The sequence below is a fragment of the Ammospiza caudacuta genome, chromosome 32, assembly GCF_027887145.1.
Source record: "Ammospiza caudacuta isolate bAmmCau1 chromosome 32, bAmmCau1.pri, whole genome shotgun sequence".
NCBI lineage: Eukaryota > Metazoa > Chordata > Aves > Passeriformes > Passerellidae > Ammospiza > Ammospiza caudacuta.
The window spans coordinates 2,996,623-3,019,234 of record NC_080624.1 but is presented as its reverse complement, the minus strand read 5'-3'; the positions used below and the strand labels follow the sequence as shown (position 1 = coordinate 3,019,234).

At 60.3% G+C, this 22,612-nt stretch overlaps 1 protein-coding gene across 1 annotated transcript in view; it reads right to left on the bottom strand.

Annotated features, from left to right (window-relative positions):
- Positions 1–22,612, bottom strand: part of KDM5C (lysine demethylase 5C) — a 46,704-nt gene that overhangs the window by 654 nt on the left and 23,438 nt on the right. Inside the window, exons 12-26 of the mRNA XM_058822301.1 lie at positions 21,733–21,895; positions 21,527–21,646; positions 18,455–18,649; positions 16,819–17,000; positions 15,228–15,352; positions 13,222–13,369; positions 11,232–11,328; positions 9,559–9,917; positions 8,799–8,937; positions 8,002–8,181; positions 7,794–7,928; positions 5,859–6,389; positions 3,930–3,987; positions 2,603–2,802; positions 637–834 (exon numbers count right to left, since the gene is read on the bottom strand). Of these exons, the coding sequence (XP_058678284.1) occupies positions 637–834; positions 2,603–2,802; positions 3,930–3,987; positions 5,859–6,389; positions 7,794–7,928; positions 8,002–8,181; positions 8,799–8,937; positions 9,559–9,917; positions 11,232–11,328; positions 13,222–13,369; positions 15,228–15,352; positions 16,819–17,000; positions 18,455–18,649; positions 21,527–21,646; positions 21,733–21,895 (2,830 nt within the window). The remainder of the gene's footprint in view (positions 1–636; positions 835–2,602; positions 2,803–3,929; positions 3,988–5,858; positions 6,390–7,793; positions 7,929–8,001; positions 8,182–8,798; positions 8,938–9,558; positions 9,918–11,231; positions 11,329–13,221; positions 13,370–15,227; positions 15,353–16,818; positions 17,001–18,454; positions 18,650–21,526; positions 21,647–21,732; positions 21,896–22,612) is intronic.

The following is a 22,612-nucleotide window of genomic DNA, read 5'->3' as shown; positions in this document are numbered from 1 at the left end:
AACCCCCTCATAATTCCTCTCTGTACCCCACAATCCCCTCCCTTAACCCCCCCTATACCCCATAAACCATCACTAATCTCCTCATCCCCCGTTAACTCCTTCTGTACCCCATAATCCCCCCATTAACCCCTTCTATACCCCATAATCCCCCCTTAAACCCTTCTGCACCCCATTAATCCCCTCTGTACCCCATAACCCCCCTTAACCCCTTCTGTGCCAAATTAACCCCTTCTATACCCCGTAATCCCCCATTATTTCCCTAATCCCCCATTAAACCCTTCTATGTCCCATAGCCCCCCATTAACCCCTCTGTACCCCATTATCCCATTAACCCCTTCTATTCCCCTTAACAGCCCCCATCAACCCCTTCTGCACCCCATTAACCCCTTCTATACCCCTTAACAGCCCCCATTAACCCCTTCTACACCCCTTAACAGCCCCCATCAACCCCTTCTGCACCCCGTTAACCCCTTCTATTCCCCGTATGCCCCCCATGAAACCCCTCTATACCCCATAAACCCCTCATTAATCCCCTCATCCCCCCATTAACCCCTTCTATACCCCATTAACCCCCCTTTAACCACCTCTACACCCCATTAACCCCTTCAGCACCCCATGAACCCCCCCTGTACTCACCCCCGGGGTCTGGGCTGCGGCCGTGGGGCTGTCCCGGGGGTCCCCCCCGCCCTCGGCCCCCCGACTCCTCTTTGGCTCCAGCTCCTCCTTGGCCAGGGCGGGCAGGAGGTGCCCCCCCCCCCGCTCCGCCCGGCGCTTGCGGCGCCGCTCGGGGTCCCGGCCGCGGGCCCGAGCCCCCCGGCGCTCCGCCTGCTCCAGCTGGGGAGGGGGACACGGAGAGACCCCTCAGACACCCCAAAATCGGGACAGGACACACACAGAACCCTCAGACACCCCAAAATCCGGACAGGACACACACAGACCCGTCAGAGACCCCTCGAGCCCCCCGGCACTCTGCCTGCTCCAGCTGGGGGGCACACACCCGTCAGACACCCCAAAATCGGGACAGGACACACACAGATCCCTCAGACACCCCAAAATCCGGACAGGACACACACAGACCCCTCAGACACCCCAAAATCCGGACAGGACACACAGAACCCTCGGACACCCCAAAATCCGGACAGGACACACGCAGACCCCTCAGACACCCCAAAATCCGGACAGGACACACACAGAACCCTCAGACACCCCAAAATCCGGACAGGACACACACAGACCCGTCAGAGACCCCCCCGCCTGCTCCAGCTGGGGAGGGGGACATGGAGAGACCCCCTCAGACACCCCAAAATCGGGACTTGGGGGGAACAGACCCCTCAGACACCCCAAAATCGGGAATGGACACACACAGACCCCTCAGACACCCCAAAATTGGGACAGGTGGGGACAGACCCCTCAGACACCCCCAAATCAGGAATGGGGACACACAGACCCCTCAGACACCCCAAATCAGGAATGGGGACACACAGACCCCTCAGACACCCCAAATTGGGAATGGGGACACACAGACCCCTCAGACACCCCAAATCGGGAATGGGGACACACAGACCCCTCAGACACCCCAAATTGGGAATGGGGACACACAGACCCCTCAGACACCCCAAATCGGGAATGGGGACACACAGACCCCTCAGACACCCCCCAAATCGGGAATGGGGACACACAGACCCCTCAGACACCCCAAATTGGGAATGGGGACACACAGACCCCTCAGACACCCCAAATCGGGAATGGGGACACACAGACCCCTCAGACACCCCAAATTGGGAATGGGGACACACAGACCCCTCAGACACCCCCCAAATCGGGAATGGGGACACACAGACCCCTCAGACACCCCAAATTGGGAATGGGGACACACAGACCCCTCAGACACCCCCAAATCGGGAATGGGGACACACAGACCCCTCAGACACCCCCCAAATCGGGAATGGGGACACACAGACCCCTCAGACACCCCAAATTGGGAATGGGGACACACAGACCCCTCAGACACCCCCCAAATCGGGAATGGGGACACACAGACCCCTCAGACACCCCAAATTGGGAATGGGGACACACAGACCCCTCAGACACCCCCCAAATCGGGAATGGGGACACACAGACCCTTCAGACACCCCAAATTGGGAATGGGGACACACAGACCCCTCAGCCACCCCAAATCAGGAGGGCAGGGGCTGGGCTGACAGGGGTTAATGGGGGGCGGTGAGGTACAGAAGGGGATTATGGAGGGGTTGGGGGAATAATGGGATTATAGGGTATGGAAGGGGTCAATGGGGCACGGAGGGGATTAAGGGGGGATTATGGGGTGCAGAAGGGGTTAATGAGGGGTTATGGGGTATAGAAGGGGTTAATGGGGGAGCTGTGGGGTACAGAGAGGGTTAATGGGGTACAGAGGGGGTTAATGGTATTGGGGTGCCCAGGGTGGGCGGGGAGCAGCGCAAGGAGGGATTTGGGGGTCTCTAATAGCTTTTGGGGACCCTCACCCTAAAGGGTCAGTTCTGGGGGTGAGTTCTGTACCCCAGGGCGGTTTTGGGGGTCCCTGGGCAATTCTGGGGTGCCCGGGTCAGTTTTTGGGGTGCCGCACCTCGAGCAGCAGGCGGAACAGGGCCAGCGGGGGCGGGCGCGTGGCCTGCAGCAGCCGCCAGATGCTCTGGGCCTCGTCCAGCGTCACCTCCAGCAGGTCCCCCTCCATCATCAGCTCCTCCAGCGGCCGCCGCGTGGCCTCGGGCAGCTCCAGCACGGGGCCCTGCAGCCGGGGCAGCGCCGCGCTCAGCGCCTCCAGCTCTGTGGGGACATCATGGGGACATCGTGGGGACAGTGTGGGGACACCACAGGGACACTGTGTGTGCCCTCGGGCAGCTCCAGCACGGGGCCCTGAGCCGGGGCAGCGCCGCGCTCAGCGCCTCCAGCTCTGCAACGGGGACATCGTGGGGACAGTGTGGGGACATCATGGGGACATGGGACACGTGACCTTGGGCAGCTCCAGCACGGGGCCCTGAGCCGAGGCAGTGCTGCGCTCAGCGCCTCCAGCTCTGTGGGGACATCATGGGGACATCATAGGGACATCATAGGGACAGTGTGGGGACACCACAGGGACACTGTGTGTGCCCTCGGGCAGCTCCAGCACGGGGCCCTGCAGCTGGGGCAGCGCCGCGCTCAGCGCCTCCAGCTCTGCAACGGGGACATCATGGGGACATCGTGGGGACATCATGGGGACACCACAGGGACACGGGGATAAGGGGACACACGGGGTTCCAGCCCCAGCAGCGCTACGCTCAGCATCTCCAGCTCTGTGGGGACACCATTGGGACACCACAGGGACACGTGGACACACTGTGCTCAGCGCCTCCAGCTCTGCAGGGACATCGTGGGGACACCATAGGGACATGGGGTACACTCAGCACCTCCAGCTTTGTGGGGACATGGGGACACCGTGGGGACACCACAGGGACAGGGTGCACCACAGGGTGCACTCAGCGCCTCCAGCTCTGTGGGGACATCGTGGGGACACCATGGGGACACCGCAGGGACCCCCACAGATCCACAGGACCCCCCAGCACTGCTGAGCTCACCAGGGACCCAGGGGATCCCAAATCCCTCTGTCCCTGCCCCATGGGATCTGCTGGATCCCTCTGTCCCTCCCTGGGGATCCCAAATCCCTCTGTCCCTGCCCCATGGAACTCCCTGGATCCCTCTGTCCCTCTCTGGATCCCTCTGTCCCTCAGTCCCTGCCCCATGGGATCTGCTGGATCCCTCTGTCCCTCCCTGGGGATCCCTGGATCCCTCTGTCCCTCTGTCCCTGCCCCATGGAACCCCCTGGATCCCTCTGTCCCTCTCTGGATCCCTCTGTCCCTGCCCCATGGAACCCCCTGCATCCCCGAGGGTCTCCCCACAGCCCCAATCCCACTCACCCGAGGCCAGGGGTCCGTTCTTCTCCGGGCTGGGGGCGTCCCCGTTCTCCACCGACACCTGGGGGGGACGGAGGGAAGGTGTTCTGGGGGGCTCAGCATCCCCCAGCCCCAAAACCACCCCAAAACCACCCCAAAACCTGCCCCACACGTCCCCACTGCCCCCTGAACCCTCCCACCTCGGTCTGCTCCTTGTGGTGGGCCTGGCACAGAGCACAATCACCCCAAAACCCCCAAGAATCTCCCCAAAATCCTCATAATTTCGCCCAAAACCCCCACAAATCCCCCAATTCTCACCTTGGCCTGCTGGCAGCTGGTCTTGCACAGGGGTCTGACACCCCAAATTCCACCCAAATCCCCCATAAATCCCCAACTTGGTCTGCTTGTTGTGGCTGGTCTCACACAGGGCCCTGACAGCCCAAATTTCCCCTAAATCTCCCCAAAACCCTCATAATTTCCCCAAAACCCCCATAATTGCCCCCAAAACCCACTTTGGTCTGCTCATTGCGCCTGGCCTCGCACAGGGCCCTGACACCCCAAATTCCCCCCAAATCATCCCCAAACCTCCCTAAATCTCCCCCAAATCACCCCCAAATCTCCATAAAACCCCCCATAATTCACCCAAAACCCACCTTGGTCTGCTCATTGCAGCTGGTCTCGTGCAGGGCCCTGACACCCCAAATTCCACCCAAATCACCCCAAACCTCCCTAAATCTCCCCCAAATCACCCCAAACCTCCCTAAATCTCCCCCAAATCGCCTCCAAATCTCCCTACCTCGCCCAAAACCCCCACCTTGGTCTGCTCATTGCAGCTGGCCTCACGCAGGGCTCCATCACCATCACCATCACCGTGGTGCAGCCAGTGCCGCAGGGCCCTGACACCCCAAAACTCCCCAAATCCCCCTCTAATCTCCCCAAAACCCCCATAATTGCCCCCAAAACCCACTTTGGTCTGCTCGTTGTGGCTGGCCTCACGCAGGGCCCCATCACCATCCCCGTGGCGCAGCCGGTGACGCAGGGCCCTGACACCCCAAATCCCATCAAATCTCCCCAAATCACCCCCAAATCTCCCCAAACCCCCATAAATCTCCCCAAAATCCCCACCTTGGTCTGCTCGTTGCGGCTGGCCTCGCGCAGGGCTCCATCACCATCCCCGTGGCGCAGCCGGTGCCTCAGGGCCCTGACACCCCAAATCCCATCAAATCTCCCCAAAACCCCCCAAACCTCTCCATAATGCCCACCTTGGTATGGTTGTTGCGGCTGGCCTCGCGCAGCGCTCCATCACCATGGTGCAGCTGGTGCCACAGGGCCCTGACACCCCAAATCCCCCCTAATCACCCCAAATCTCCCCCAAACCCCCTAAATTCCCATACCTTGGTCTGCTCGTTGCGGCTGGCCTCGCGCAGGGCCCCGTCATCGCCATCCCTGTGGTGCAGCCGGTGCCGCAGGGCCCTGACACCCCAAATTCCCCCCAAATCACCCCAAATCTCCCCAAAATCCCCACCCTGGTCTGCTCGTTGCGGCTGGCCTCGCGCAGGGCCCCGTCACCATGGTGCAGCCGGTGCCGCAGGGCCCTGACACCCCAAATTCCCCCCAAATCACCCCAAAACCCTCCCAAATCTCCCCCAAACCCACCCTGGTCTGCTCGTTGCGGCTGGCCTCGCGCAGGGCCCCGTCACCATCGCCACCATGGTGCAGGCACTGCCGCAGGGCCCCAACACCCCAAATCACCCCCAAAGCCCCCCAAATCTCTCCATAATGCCCACCTTGGTCTGCTCGTTGCGGCTGGCCTCGCGCAGGGCCCAATCACCATCCCCATGATGCAACCGGTGTCTCAGGGCCCTGACACCCCAAATCACCCCAAACACCCCCAAATCCCCCCCAAATCACGCCAAACCCCCATAAATCTCCCCAAATCTCCCCCAAACCCACCTTGGTCTGCTCGTTGCGGCTGGCCTCGCGCAGGGCCCCGTCGCCGCCATCCCCGTGGTGCAGCCGGTGCCGCAGGGCCGCCAGGCGCTCCAGGGGCGCGGCCACCTCGGGGGACGCCAGGAGCTGTCGGGCCCGGTCCTGCCAGGTGATGGCCCTCTCGGTGAGGCACTGCAGGGCCTCGCCCTCGGGCAGCCGCACCGGCAGCTTCTGCAGCGCCACCAGCAGCGCCAGGATGGTCTCGAGGCGCGGCCGCCGCGAGCGCTGGCACAGCGGGCACAGGAACTTGGCGTCCCACTCCCACCAGGCCGGCGATGGCTTCTGGGCGCCCAGGCGGGGCCAGGCCACGCAGGAGCCGTGGAACCAGTCCCGGCAGAGCTGGCACTGCAGCATGCCCGGCCCCGAGGGCTGCCCGCACACGCAGGACGGAGGGCCCGGGCCGGGCAGGGGCGGCGCCGCTTTCTGGGCGTTGGCGTGGCGGAGGCGCAGCATGCCCTCCTTCTCCTTCTGCTCGCCCTCCTTGAACGCCACGATCTGGGGGGACAGAATAGGGTGACAGGGTGTGACCCAAAGCCCTCAGTGCCCTCCTTCTCCTTCTGCTCGCCCTCCTTGAACGCCACAATCTGGGGGGACAGAATAGGGTGACAGGGTGTGACTCAAAGCCCTCAGTGCCCTCCTTCTCCTTCTGCTCGCCCTCCTTGAACGCCACGATCTGGGGGACAGAGATTGGGGGGTTCAGGGTCTGACCCCCACCCCAAACCCCTGAATGCCATGATCTGGGGTGAGGGAAAGCAGGGGTGACTGGGTGTGACCCCCCCGAGTCCAAAGCCCTCAGTGCCCTCCTTCTCCTTCTGCTCGCCCTCCTTGAACGCCACGATCTGGGGGGGATCAGGGGGTCAGAGGGGACAGAGACTGGGGGGTGACAGGGTTGGTGAGTGACAGGGGGTGACCCCCACCCCAAAGCCCTGAGTGCCCTCCTTCTGCTTCTGCTCGCCCTCCTTGAACGCCACGATCTGGGGGGACAGCATGGTGTGAGAGTGTGTGACCCCCTTCCCAAACCCCCTGAGGGCCCTCCTTCTCCTTCTGCTCCCCCTCCTTGAATGCCACGATCTGGGGGGAGAGAGACTGGGGGTTCAGGGTGTGACCCCCCAGCCCAAAGCCCTGAATGCCCTCCTTCTCCTTGCCCTTCTTGAATGGCACAGTCTCGGGGGGACACCAGGGGGTGAGAGGGGACAGGGTTGCGGGGTGACAGGGTGTGACCCCCACCCCAAAGCCCTGAATGTCAAAATATGGAGGAAAATCGTGAGTGTGAGAGGTGACAAGGACTGGGGGAATGTGGGTGCCCCCCACCCCAAACCTCTGACCACGAAGATATGGGATGGGCACAGCAGGGGGTGAGAGGGGACAGGGATTGAGAAAATGTGGGTGCCCCATCCCCAAACTCCTGAACACCAAGATCTGGAGGGAAATTGGGAGTGTATGAGATGACAGGGTTGGGGGAATGTGGGTGACCCCCACCCAAAACCCCAAAACCCTCAATTTAGGGAGAACAAGGAACACGAGTGATAACAGCAATCAAGGTCGGATGCAGTGCCCCCACCCCAAACCCCTGAATGCCAAAATCTGGGGGACAGCAGGTGGTGAGAGGCAACAGGGATTGGGAGAAATGTGGGTGCCCCCCACCCCAAACCCCTGAACACCTTGATCTGGAGGAAAATTGGGAGTGTGAGAGGTGACAGGGCTGGGGGGTCTCAGGGTGTGCCCCACCCCAAACCCCTAAACCCCCCAATTTAGGGAGAACAAGGAACGTGAGCAATAACAGCAATCAACGTCGGATGCGGCGCCCCCACCCCAAACCCCCCAATCCCAGGGTGGGCACAGCAGGGACAGGAGCAGTGCCGGGGGTCCCGGGGTGCCCCCCACACCCCCCCAGCTCACCACAGCCCCGGGGTCCCGCAGGTCCTGCGCCGACAGCCCCAAGCTCTCGGCGTCCAGCCGGTACAGCCCCGGCTCCTGCCGCCACTTGAGCCTCTTGCTGCTGTCCGAGCCGGCGTCAGCGCAGGGACACAGCACCTGGGGGACACCACGAGGGGTCAGCGCCCTGCCAGGACCCCCCCCGGGCCCCCCAGAGCCCCCCCAGACCCACCTCGAGCAGGGTGTAGCAGGAGTTCTTCTTGAGGAAGGTGCGGGAGGCCTTGTCCCGCCACGAGTGCGCGGTGCCCACCTGCACCTCGAGCTGCCGCAGCTCCTCCAGGCGCACGGGCAGGTCCCGGCCCACGGCCACCAGGCCCTCCAGGTCATCGAGGCACGGGTAGTGGTCACCGTTCTGGGGGGACAGGGACATGGGTGACATGGGGACACATGGGTGACATGGGGACATGTGGGGACACGGCCACCAGGCCCTCCAGGTCATCGAGGCACGGGTAATGGTCACCGTTCTGGGGGGACACGGGGTCTGGGGTGACACGGGGACATGTGGGGACACGGTGGCAGGAACAGGGACAGGATGGGAAGGGGACATGGTGGCAGATGGGAGGTCCATGGGGGCAGGGATGTGGAGGTGTCCAGTGTCCACAGGGACACGATGGGGACACAGCACTGTCCCCTGTCCATAGAGACAGGTCAAGCATGTGCAATGGGGGACAGGGACACAGGAGTGTCCAGTGTCCACAGGGACACGATGGGGACACAGGTGTCCAGAGTCCATGACAGGGATAGAATGGGGACACAGGGGTGCCCCCTGTCCACGGGGCCAGGACAAGGATGGACAATGTCCAGGGTCCATGGGGACACGATGGGGACACCAGGACAAGGACACAGGGGTGTCCAAGGGGACAGCCCAGGCACTCAGGGCTGTGTGCAGTGAGGGGTCCCCGGGGGTCCCAGGAGGGTCTCAGAGGGTCCCAGGGGTTTCCAGGAGGGTCCCAGGGGTGCAGAGCCCACCTGGATCTCCTCGACGTCGGCGATCCAAGCCCGGGCCTTGCCCAGGGCCTCCTTCAGGGCCTGGATGTTGGGCAGCAGCGCCGGAATGTTCTCGGCCTCCTTGATGATGGCAGCCAGCGTGGCCGGGGGGTGCTTCTGCCTGCGGGGGGGGCAGAGCCAGGGACCTGAGAGCCCTGAGACCCCCAGAGACCCCCCTGATACCCACAGAGCTCCCTGATACCCCCAGAGACCCCCCCCAACAACCCCAGAGATGCCCCTGACACCCCCAGAGATCCCTCCTGACACCCCCAGAGCCAAGGAGAGCCCCCAGACCTTTTATCTCCAACCAGGGGACAGAGGGCACAGCCCCATCCCCCTCTTCCCCTCTCAGGTGCAGCCCCCAGCCCCTTTATCTCCCCCTGGGCTGGGGTCTCTCCCCCTGGCGATGGCTCCAGCCCCTTTGGGAATGACTCCAGCCCCTTTATCTCTCCCTGGGGATGGCTCCAGACTCCCACCTCCACCTGGGGATGGCTCCAGCCCCTTTATCTCCCCCTGGGTTGGGGTCCTGCCCCTTTATCTCCCCCTGGGTTGGGGTCTCTCCCCCTGGGTCGGGGTCTCTCCCCCTGGGGATGGCTCCAGCCCCTTTATCTCTCCCTGGGTTGGGGTCTCTCCCCCTGGGCGTGGCTCCAGCCCCTTTATCTCCCCCTGGGTTGGGGTCCGGCCCCTTTATCTCCCTTTGAGGAGGGGTCTCTCCCCCTGGGGATGCCCCCAGCCCCCTGACCTGGCCTCGAGGCACATCTGTGCCTTCTCCTCCCAGCGCTGGGCGATGGTCAGCAGCTCCTGCAGCTCGGCCATGGCCACGTCCACGGCGGGGCTGGGCGCCACGGTGCGGCCGGCCTGGATGAGGCCGCGCATGACGGGCAGGGGGACGCGGGCGCGCGGGGACCGCAGGGTGGCCGTCACCTCCTCCAGCCACGCGGCCTGGGCCAGCTGCCGCTCCAGCCGCCGGCCCTCGGGCACCTCCACGCCCAGGCGGGAGCCCCGCTCCAGCAGCTCCTGCAGGGCCCCCGGGGCCGGCGGGGGAACGGCCAGCGCGGCACGGGCCTCAGCCTGGAACGCCTCGACACGGTCCAGGAGAGCCTGGGGGGACACGGGGACAGTGTGGGACATCGTGGGGACAGTGTGGGACATCGTGGGGACACACAGGGGACATCCCAGAGATCCAACCCCTCGGCCTGGAACGCCTCGACACGGTCCAGGAGAGCCTGGGAGACACGGGGACAGTGTGGGACATCGTGGGGACAGTGTGGGACATCGTGGGGACAGTGTGGGACATCGTGGGACATCGTGGGGACACACAGGGGACACCACAGAGATCCAAACCCCTCGGCCTGGAACGCCTCGACGCGGTCCAGGAGAGCCTGGGGGGACACGGGGACAGTGTGGGACATCGTGGGGACAGCGTGGGACATTGTGGGGACAGTGTGGGACATCGTGGGGACACAGGGACAGCAATGGGACACTCCAGAGATCCCCACCCCTCGGCCTGGAAGGCTTCAACCTGGTCCAGGAGGGCCTGGGGGGACAGGGGGACAGTGTGGGACATCATGGGGACAGTGTGGGACACTGTGGGGACAGTGTGGGACATCGTGGGGACACACAGGGGACAACCCAGAGATCCCCACCCCTCGGCCTGGAACGCTTCAACCCAGTCCAGGAGAGCCTGGGGGGCACATGGGGACAGTGTGGGACATCGTGGGGACAGTGTGGGACATCGTGGGGACAGTGTGGGACATCATGGGGACACAGAGGGACAGCATTGGGACACTGTGTGACACCCTTGAGACACGGGGTCAGGGACAGACAGGGGACAGCATGGGACACACACGGACAGACACCCCCAGGACACTGTGTGACAGCCGTGAGACGCACAGGGACACCCCTGGGACACGGGGTCAGGGACAGACAGGGGACAGCAATGGGACACACAGAGGGATGGACAGGGGACAGTGTGGGAAACACAGGGACAGCAATGGGACACGGGGTTAGGGACAGACAGGGGACAGCGTGGGACACACAGAGGGACGGACAGGGAACACTGTGGGACAGCAATGGGACATGGGATTAGTGACGGACAGGGGACAGTGTGGGACACCCAGAGGGACAGCGTGACACACAGTGTGACACCCCTGGGACACAGAGGGACATGCCTGGGACACTGTGTGATACCATGGGACCATGTGTGACCCCGTGTCCCACCTGCACGTCCCCAGTCTGGTGCACGACGCAGTGTGACACAGTGTGACACCGTGTGACCCCAGGTGACACAGTGTGACACACCATGTCACCCTGCCCCACCTGCACGTCCCCGATCTGGTGCATGACGCAGTGTGACAACCGTGTGACCCCAGGTGACAATGTGTGACCCCAGGTGACGACGTCACCCTGCCCCACCTGCACGTCCCCGATCTGGTGCATGACGCAGGGCAGTTGGTTCATCTGCTCCAGGAACGCCCGCAGCTCCTCCACCGTCAGCGCCGGCGCAGGGACACTGCGGGGACACGGACACTCAGGGGACACTGAGGGGACACGGACACTGAGAGGACACTCAGGGGACACTGAGGGGACACTGCGGGGACACGGACACTGAGAGGACACTCAGGGGACACTGAGGGGACACTGCGGGGACACGGACACTCAGGGGACACTGAGGGGACACTGCGGGGACACGGACACTCAGGGGACACTGAGGGGGCACTGCGGGGACACGGACACTCAGGGGACACTGAGGGGACACTGCGGGGACACGGACACTCAGGGGACACTGAGGGGACACTGTGGGGACACGGACACTCAGGGGACACTGAGGGGACACTGCGGCGACACGGACACTCTGGGGACACTGAGGGGACACTGAGGGGACACTGCGGGGACACGGACACTCAGGGGACACTGAGGGGACACTGGGGCGACACGGACACTCTGGGGACACTGAGGGGACACTGGGGCGACACGGACACTCTGGGGACACTGAGGGGACACTGACATTGTGGGGACAGGGACACTGCAGGGACAGGGACATTGTGAGGACATAGAGGGGACACTGTGGGGACACTGCGGGGACACTGAGGGGACACTGTGGAGACACTCTGGGAACAGGGAAAGGACCCTGCAGGGACAGGGACAGAGAGGGGACACCGTGGGGACACTGCAGGGGACAGGACCCACAGGTGACAGCACAGGGACACAGGTGACAACACAGGGACACACAGAACAACAACAGCGCCAGCAAACCGAGCACGCTGAGACTCCGGCTGGACACACACAGCCAGGGTGACCCGTGACAGTGGCACCGCCCTGCTGGGGACACTGTGAGGACACTGTGAGGACACTCTGGGGACACCACGGGGACAGCTGGGGACACTCTGGTGACACTGTGGGGACACTCTGGTGACACCGTGGTGACACACTGGGGACACTGTGGGGACACTGGTGACACCGTGGTGACACCCTGGTGACACTGTGGGGACACCCTGGTGACACTGTGGTGACACACTGGGGACACTGTGGGGACACTGTGGTGACACACTGGTGACACTGTGGGGACACTGGAGACACTGTGGGGACAACTGGTGACACTCTGGTGACACACTGGGTACACTGTGGGGACACTGTGGGGACACCCTGGTGACACCGTGGTGACACACTGGGGACACTGTGGGGACACCCTGGTGACACTGTGGGGCACTGGGGACACTGTGGGGACAACTGGTGACACTGTGGTGACACTCTGGTGACACTGTGGTGACACACTGGGGACACTGTGGTGACACACTGGGGACACTGTGGGGACACTCTGGTGACACCGTGGTGACACACTGGGGACACTGTGGTGACACACTGGGGACACTGTGGTGACACACTGGGGACACCGTGGTGACACTCTGGTGACACCGTGGTGACACACTGGTGACACACTGGTGACACTGTGGTGACACTCTGGTGACACTGTGGTGACACACTGGGGACACCGTGGTGACACACTGGGGACACCGTGGGGACAACTGGTGACACCGTGGTGACACACTGGGGACACTGTGGGGACACCCTGGGGACACTGTGGGGACACTGGGGACACTGTGGGGACACCCTGGTGACACTGTGGGGACAACTGGTGACACACTGGGGACACACTGGTGACACTGTGGGGACACTGTGGTGACACACTGGTGACACTGTGGGGACACTGGAGACACTGTGGGGACAACTGGTGACACTCTGGTGACACACTGGGTACACTGTGGGGACACTGTGGGGACACCCTGGTGACACCGTGGTGACACACTGGGGACACTGTGGGGACACCCTGGTGACACTGTGGGGACACTGGGGACACTGTGGGGACACCCTGGTGACACTGTGGGGACACCCTGGTGGCACCGACCCGGTCTCCTGGGAGCTGATGAGCCCCAGGGCCTCGGAGACGCAGCGCTCGGCCTGGCGCAGGCAGCCCTTGAGGCGGTGCAGCAGCTCGTTCTCGGGGAACTTGCGCTCCCGCGCCTCCGACTCCAGCGCGCGCAGCTCCTCCAGCGCTGCGGGGCAGGGGTGGGTTCTGAGACCCCCCAGTTCCGCAGGGGAGACCCCGAAATCCCCCTGGGAGCCCCCGAATTCCCCTGGAGAGCCCTCAAAACCTTCCTTGGGAGCCCCCAAAATTCCCCTTGGGAGTCCCCCCAAACCTGCCCTAGAGAGCCCCCCAAAACCCCCTTGGGAGCCCCTCAAATTCCCCTTGGGAGCCCCCAAAACCCGCCCTGGAGAGCTCCCATGACAGCCCCTCAAAACCCCATTGAGAGCCCCTAAACCCTCTTGAGAGCCCCCCAAACCCCCTGGGGACCCCAAATTCCCCTTGGGAGCCCCCAAAAACCTCCCTGGAGAGCTCCCTTGACAGCCCCTCAAAACCCCCCTTGAGAGCCCCCAAAACCCCCTTGGGAGCCCCCAAAACCTCCCTGGAGAGAGCCCTCCAAAATTGCCCTGAGAGACCCCCAAACCCCCTGGAGAGCCCCCCAAACCCCCCTTGTGAGCCCCCAAACCCCCCTCACAGAGCCCCCCAAAATCCCCTTGAGAACCCCCCCAAAACACCCCTTGGAAGTCCCCCTTGGGAACCCCCCAAAACCCCCCTGGAGAGCCCCCCAAAAGCCCCTTGGGAGCCTCCTTGAGAGCTCCCCAAAAGCCCCACTGGAGAGCCCCCCAAACCCCACTGGAGAGACCCCCAAAACCCCCATTAGGAACCCCCCAAAACCCCCCTTGGGCGCCCCCCAAAACCCCATTGAGAGCCCCCCAAACCCCCTTGGAGAGCCCCCAAACCCCCCTGGCAACCCCCAAAACTCCCTTGAGAGCCCCTCAAAACCCCCTTGGGAGACCCCAAACCCCCGTGGGAGCCCCCCAAAACCCCCCTTGAGAGCCCCCAAAATTCCCCTTGAGAGCCTCCAAAAACCCCCTTGGAGAGCCTCCCAAACCCCCCTTCAGAGCCCCTCAAAACCCCCTGGAGAGCCCCCCAAAATCCAACTGAGAGCCCTCAAACCCCCTTGGGATCCCCCAAACCCCCCTTGGGAGCCCCCCAAAACCCCACTGAGAGCCCCCCAAACCCCCTTGGAGAGCCCCCAAACCCCCCTGGCAACCCCCAAAACTCCCTTGAGAGCCCCCCAAACCCCCCTTGGAACCCCCCAAACCTCCCTTCAGAGCCCCTCAAAACCCCCTGGAGAGCCCCCCAAACCCCCCTTGGAACCCCCCAAACCTCCCTTCAGAGCCCCTCAAAACCCCCTGGAGAGCCCCCCAAACCCCCTTGGGAGCCCCCCAAAATCCAACTGAGAGTCCTCAAACCCCCTTGGGATCCCCCAAACCCCCCTTGGGAGCCCCCCAAAACCCCATTGAGAGCCCCCAAAACCCCATTGAGAGCCCCCCAAACCCCCTTGGGAGCCCCCCAAAACCCCACTGAGAGCCCTCAAACCCCCTTGGAGAGCCCCCAAACCCCCCTGGTGACCCCCAAAACTCCCTTGAGAGCCCCCCAAACCCCCCTTCAGAGCCCCCCAAAATTCCCCTTGAGAGCCTCCCAAAACCCCCTTGGAACCCCCCAAACCCCCCTTCAGAGCCCCTCAAAACCCCCTGGAGAGCCCCCCAAAATCCAACTGAGAGCCCTCAAACCCCCTTGGGATCCCCCAAACCCCCCTTGGGAGCCCCCCAAAACCCCACTGAGAGCCCCCCAAACCCCCTTGGAGAGCCCCCAAACCCCCCTGGCGACCCCCAAAACCTCCTTGGAACCCCCCAAACCCCCCTTCAGAGCCCCCCAAAACCCCCTGGAGAGCCCCCAAACCCCCTTGGGAGCCCCCCAAAATCCAACTGAGAGCCCTCAAACCCCCTTGGGATCCCCCAAACCCCCTGGGCACCCCCACTCACTGCGCTTGCGGCCGTCCTCCACCTCGAGGGCGATGCGCACCTTGTTGGCCCAGGTGTCGAAGGACTCTGCGCGCACCTTGAGCTTGTGCAGCATGGCCGGCAGCTCGTCCAGGGTGTAGCGGTACCTGGGGGGCACCGGGGCTCACTGGGGGGCTCTGGGGGCACCCCAAAAGGGACACACGGGACCCCCAGACTGAGCTCACGGGGTGTTCCCCATCCCAGGGACACCTCGAGATCTTCAGCACCCCCAAACCACAGCCAGGGTCACACCAGGACCCCCAGATCAATGCCATGTGTGTCCCCAGGGTCACATCAAAGCCCCCCCAAAAACCATCTCCAAATCTGTAGAGGAGCCACCAGGTCGTGGCTGTGTCCCCCCACCCCATCCCAGGGACACCTCGAGATCTTCAGCACCCCCAAACCACAGCCAGGGTCACACCAGGACCCCCAGCTCAACGCCATGTGTGTCCCCAGGGTCACATCAAAGGTCCCCAGCCCCCCAAATCCCATTCAAACCCCCCCAAACTCCTCTCCCAGCCCCCCAATCCCCTGTCCAAGCACGTCAAATTCCTCTCCAAGCCCCTCAATCCTTCTCCAAACCTCCCCAATCCCATTCAAACCTCCCCCAAACTCTATTTAAACCCCTCCAAATCCTATTCAACTCGCCCAAACCCCTCTCCCAGCCCCCCAAACCCCATTTAACCCCCCCAAACCCCATTCAAACTCCCCCAAACACCATTCAAACCCCCTCCAAACCCCATTGAACCCCCCAAACTCCATTCAAACTCCCCCAAACCCCTCTCCAAACCCCATTCAAATCCCCCCAAACCCCAAACTCCTCTCCAAACCCCATTCAATCCCCCCAAACCCCATTTAACTCCCCCAAAACCCCATTCAAACCCCCCCAAACCCCATTCAAACTCCCCCAAACACCATTCAAACCCCTCTCCAAACCCCATTCAAACCCCCCCAAACCCCAAACTCCTCTCCAAACCCCATTCAATCCCCCCAAACCCCATTCAACCCCCACCAAAACCCTCTCCAAGCCCCCCAAACCCCATTTAACCACCCCCAAACCCCATTCAAACCCCCCCAAACCCCACTAAACTCCATAAAACCCCCCCAAACCCCATTCAAACCCCCCTAAACTCCATTTAAACTCCCCAAACCCCACTAAACCCCATTCAAACCCTCTCAAACCCCATTCAAACCCCCCTAAACTCCATTTAAACTCCCCAAACCCCGCTAAACCCCATTCAAACCCACTCAAACCCCATTCAAACCCCGCTAAACTTCATTCAAACCCCATTTAAAGCCCCCCAAGCCCATTCAGACCCCCCTAAACTCCATCTAACCCCCTCTCTCACCCCCCAAACCCCATTCAAACCCCACTAAACTCCATAGAACCCCCCCAAACCCCATTCAAACCCCCCTAAACTCCATTTAAACTCCCCAAACCCCACTAAACCCCATTCAAACCCCGCTAAACTCCATTCAAACCCCATTTAAAGCCCCCCAAGCCCATTCAAACCCCCTCTAAACTCCATTTAAACCCCCCCCAAGCCCCACTGAACCCCCTGTAGCCCCCCACCTGAGGTACTGCTTGCTGCGGGGGCACTTGCACAGGTCGTCCATGTGGTAGAGGCAGACGAGGCCCTGGGGGCAGTCGTAGCAGGCCAGGGCAGACAGGAAGCACGTGGTCTTGCACTTGTCACACTGCCGCTCGTCGTCGGGCAGCAGCTCGAAGGCCTCGCGCTCGGCCTCTGTGATGCCCTGGGGGGGCAGGAAAATGGCAATCAGACCCTCCTCGTGGAGATTTTGGGGTGTTCTCAGCACCCCCGATCCATTCGTGACCCCCTCAGAGGGATAAAAATCCTCCCTGTAGCTTCAACCCCTCCTGCTCTGCCTCTGGGATGTCCTGGGGGAGCAGGAAAATGGATATCAGAACCCCTATATAGAGATTTTGGGGTGTTCTCAGCACCCCAATCCCTTCATGATGCTCTAACTGGGGTAAAAATTCCCTCAGATTTTCCCCTGTAGCTCCAACCCCTCCTGCTCTGCCTCCGGGATGCCCTGGAGGGGCAGGAAAATGGATAGCAGAACCCCCCCATGGACATTCTGGGGTGTCCCTGTACTCCTAATCCCTCCATGATCCTCTCAAAGGGATAAAAACTCCCTCAGATTTCCCCCTGCAGCTTCAACCCTTCCTGCTCTGCCTCCGGGATGCCCTGGGGGGTCAGGAAAACGCACATCAGACCCTCCTCATGGAGATTTTGGGGTGTTCTCAGCACCCCAATCCCTTCATGATGCCCTGACTGGGATAAAAATTCCCTCAGATTTTCCCCTGTAGCTTCCAACCCTCTCTGCTCTGCCTCCATTATGCCCCGAGGGGCAGAAAAACCTACATCAGAACCCCCCATGGAGATTTTGGGGTGTTCTCAGCACCCCCAATCCCTTCATGATGCTCTGAGAGGGATAAAAATTCTGTCAGATTTTCCCTTGGAGCTCCAACCCTTCCTGCTCTGCCTCCGGGATGCCCTGGGTGGGGCAGGAAAATGGACATGAGATCCCCCCCGGCGGAGATTTTGGGGTGTCCCTGTACTCCTAATCCCTCCATGATCCTCTCAAAGGGATAAAAACTCCCTCAGATTTTCTCCTGTAACTCCAACCCCTCCTGCTCTGCCTCTGGGATGTCCTGGGGGAGCAGGAAAATGGATATCAGAACCCCTATATAGAGATTTTGGGGTGTTCTCAGCACCCCAATCCCTTCATGATGCTCTGACTGGGATAAAAATTCCCTCAAATTTTCCCCTGTAGCTCCAACCCCTCCTGCTCTGCCTCCGGGATGCCCTGGAGGGGCAGGAAAATGGATAGCAGAACCCCCCCATGGACATTCTGGGGTGTCCCTGTACTCCTAATCCCTCCATGATCCTCTCAAAGGGATAAAAACTCCCTCAAATTTTCTCCTGTAACTCCAACCCTTCCTGCTCTGCCTCTGGGATGCCCTGGGGGAGCAGGAAAATGGATATCAGAACCCCCACATTTTGGGGTGTTCTCAGCATTCCCAATCCCTCCATCACCCCCTAAGGGTGACGGAACAACCCTCACCCCCTCCCCAGACCCTTTGGGGTGCCCCAAAAGCGCCACAACCACCCCCCCCTCCATCTCCCTTGCCCCCTCCCCCTTCGTGGGCGCCCCCCACCCCCCGTTTTTGGGGGTGCCCCCACCTTCTCGAGCAGGGCCTTGCGCAGCTTGCGCTCCTCCTGCACGAGCACGAACATCTCCTTGTGCACGGCGGCCGCCAGGTTCAGGTCCAGCTTCTCGGGGCTGGCGGCCATCTTGCAGATCAGCTCCTCGTGCGAGAACACGCAGTAGCGGCGCAGGCGGCGATAGTGCTCGATGCACTGCCGGCCCGCGGGGAGCTGCGGGAAAACGGGGGAAAACGGGGGGTCGGGGGGGGGGGTCCCCAAAACCTGGGGGGACCCCCAAACGCAGCCCTGAACCCAGCTGTGCCGACCGAGCTCCCAAAGCTGGGAACCTTCCCATAGCCCTGAACTGAGCCGGGCACCGGATGATGCTCAATGCACTGCCTGCCTGCGGGGAGCTGAAAGGGACTGGGGGCGTCAGGGGGGTCCCCAAAACTGGGGGAACCCCCAAACGCAGCCCTGAACCCTGAGCTGTGCCGAGCTCCCAAAGCTGGGAGCCTTCCCATAGCCCTGAACTGAGCCGGGCACCGGATGATGCTCAATGCACTGCCTGCCTGCGGGGAGCTGAAAGGGAAAACGGGGCGTCGGGGGGGTCCCCAAAACCTGGAGGGGGACCCCCAAACACAGCCCTGAACCCTGAGCTGTGCCGAGCTCCCAAACCTGGGAACCTTCCCACACCCCTGAACTGAGCTGGGCAGCTGAAAGGGACTGGGGGCGTCAGAGGGGTCCCCAAAACCTGGGGGGAACCCTAAACACAGCCCTGAACCCAGCTGTGCCGAGCTCCCAAAGCTCCCAGACCTGGGAACCTTCCCATAGCCCTGAACTGAGCCGGGCACCGGATGATGCTCAATGCACTGCCTGCCTGCGGGCAGCTGAAAGGGACTGGGGGCGTCAGAGGGGTCCCCAAAACCTGGGGGGACCCCCAAACGCAGCCCTGAACCCTGAGCTGTGCCGAGCTCCCAAAGCTGGGAACCTTCCCACAGCCCTGAACTGAGCCGGGCACCGGATGATGCTCAATGCACTGCCAGCCTGCGGGGAGCTGAGAGGGACTGGGGGCGTCAGGGGGGGGGTCCCCAAAACCTGGGGGGACCCCCAAACACAGCCCTGAACCCAGCTGTGCCGAGCTCCCAAAGCTCCCAAAGCTGGGAACCTTCCCATAGCCCTGAACTGAGCTGGGCACCTGAAAGGGACTGGGGGCGTCAGGGGGGGTCCCCAAAACTGGGGGGGGACCCCCAAACACAGCCCTGAACCCTGAGCTGTGCCGAGCTCCCAAAGCTGGGAACCTTCCCACACCCCTGAACTGAGCTGGGCACCTGAAAGGGACTGGGGGTGTCAGGGGGGTCCCCAAAACCTGGGGGGGACCCCCAAACGCAGCCTCGAACAGATCTCAGCACCCCCAAACCTGGGGAACCCCCCATAGCCCTGAACTGGGCAGTGCCCCAAGCACCCCCTGCCTGTGGGAGCTGCACGGGGGGCAGGGGCTCCCCAGAACTGGGGGACAGACATTCTCTCCCCCCCCCAGGGATATTCTTCTTTCTCCCCCAGGGATATTTTTCTTGTTCCCCCCGTGGTTTTTCTGCCCTTTCAGGCACTTTCTGAGCCCCTCCAAACACATTTTGTGCCCCCCAGAATTCTGGCTTCTCCTTTTCTTTTTCTTCCTTTCTCCACCCATAAATTTCAGTTTCCCTCTTTGTGCTCCCCTGTTTTTTTTGCCGTATAAAGGAATAATAATAATAAATAAAGAAATAATTTATATTATATTATATTATATTATATTATATTATATTATATTATGTTATATTATATTACATTATGTTATATTATATTACGTTATAGTATGTTATATTATATTATATTATATTATATTATATTATATTATATTATATTATATTATATTATATTATATTATATTATATTATATTATATTATACTATATTATGTTACACTATATTATGTTACACTATATTATGTTACACTATATTATGTTACACTATATTATGTTACATTATATTATGTTACATTATATTATGCTACATTATGTTATACATGGTAAAAATATAATATTATTGATATAATATTATTAATATATCAAGATACATTATCACTATATTATTAATAGAATAATTGTGTATATTAATGTATTAACATACTGATATGTTAATTATTGTAACACTAATATATTACTAATATACATTGATATATGTGATATATAACATATAATATACAGTATATAGTATATAATATATACTATATACTATATAATATATATAATATATAATATTTAACATATAATATATATAATAAAATATGACATATAAAGGAATAAAAGAAAAGGAATAATAGAAAAAAAAATAATATAAAGGAAGTCTGGAGGGTTTTGATTCCTCTAGTGTAGGCTTTTCTAAGTACTAGGAAATGAGAGGGCTGGTGTACCTGCCTCCCCAGGTATTTTTTCTGCCCCCTCAGGTCCATTTTCTACCCCCCAGGTCCATTTCCCGCCCCCCAGGTCCATTTTCTACCCCCCCAGGTCCATTTTCTACCCCTCCAGGTCCATTTTCTACCCCTCCAGGTCCATTTTTTAACCCCCCAGGTCGATTTTCTACCCCTCCAGGTCCATTTTTTACCTCCCCAGGTACACTTCCTGCCTCCTCAGGTACATTTTCTACCCCCCAGGTCCATTTTTTACCCCCCCCAGGTGCATTTCCTGCCCCCCAGGTCCATTTTTTACCCCTCCAGGTCCATTTTTTACCTCCCCAGGTCCATTTTTTACCTCCCCAGGTACACTTCCTGCCTCCTCAGGTACATTTTCTGCCCCCCAGGTCCATTTTTTACCCCCCCAGGTGCATTTCCTGCCCCCCAGGTCCATTTTTTACCCCCCAGGTCCATTTTTTACCCCCCCAGGTACATTTCCTGCCTCCCCAGGTACACTTCCTGCCCCCCCAGGTCCATTTTTTACTCCCCCAGGTCCATTTTTTACCCCTCCAGGTACATTTTTTACCCCCCCAGGTCCATTTTTTACCCCCCAGGTCCATTTTTTACCCCCCCAGGTCCATTTTCTACCCCCCAGGCCCATTTTCTGCCCCCAGAGCTCACCCAGTCGGCCGTGCAGAAGTTGACGGCCTCGGCGAAGTTGTAGCCCTGGTTGAAGCCGCTGTGGTAGGCGCGGGGGAAGGTGATGACGAACTCGCCGGCGCATTGGTTGGTCCGGACCACCTGGGGGGACACACCTGGGCTCAGCCCCGCCCCCAGGGCGTGTCACGGGGCCGGGGGGGGGGGGGCTGGGGACACCCCCAACTCACGGGGACGCCGTGGGCCATCAGGGTGTTGGGGTTCATCAGGGTGACGAGCTGGTGCAGCAGGTCGGGCTGGCTCTCGAACAGCTCCGGCGTCAGCTTCTTCATCACCTCCTCCAGGTGCTCGGCCGCGAACGACGGGACCCCGTACCAGGTCTTGGGCTCGCCCCTGCGGGTGGGGGACCCCAAAAATGTCCTTATTCCACCCCAAAAATGTCCTTATTCCATCCCAAAAATGTCCTTGTTCCACCCCAAAAACCTCCTTGTTCCACCCCAAAAACCTCCTCATCCCACCGCGATCCACCCCAAAAACCTCCTCATCTCACCCCGTACCACGTCTTGGGCTCGCCCCTGGGGGTGGGGGACCCCAAAAATGTCCTAATTCACCCCAAAAATGTCCTTATACCATCCCAAAAATGTCCTTATTCCATCCCAAAAACCTCCTTGTTCCACCCCAAAAACCTCCTCATCTCACCCCGTACCAGGTCTTGGGCCCGCCCCTGCGGGTGGGGGACCCCAAAAATGTCCTTATTCCATCACCAAAAATGTCCTTATTCCATCCCAAAAATGTCCTTATTCCATCCCAAAAACCTCCTTGTTCCACCCCAAAAACCTCCTTGTTCCACCCCAAAAACCTCCTTGTTCCACCCCGTACCAGGTCTTGGGCTCGCCCCTGCGGGTGGGGGACCCCAAAAATGTCCTAATTCCATCCCAAAAATGTCCTTATTCCAGCCCAAAAATGTCCTTGTTCCACCCCAAAAACCTCCTCATCCCACCCTGTACCACATCTTGGGCTCGCCCCTGGGAGTGGGAGACGCCAAAAATGTCCTAATTCACCCCAAAAACCTCCTGATCCCACCCTGATCCACACCAAAAACCTCCTCAT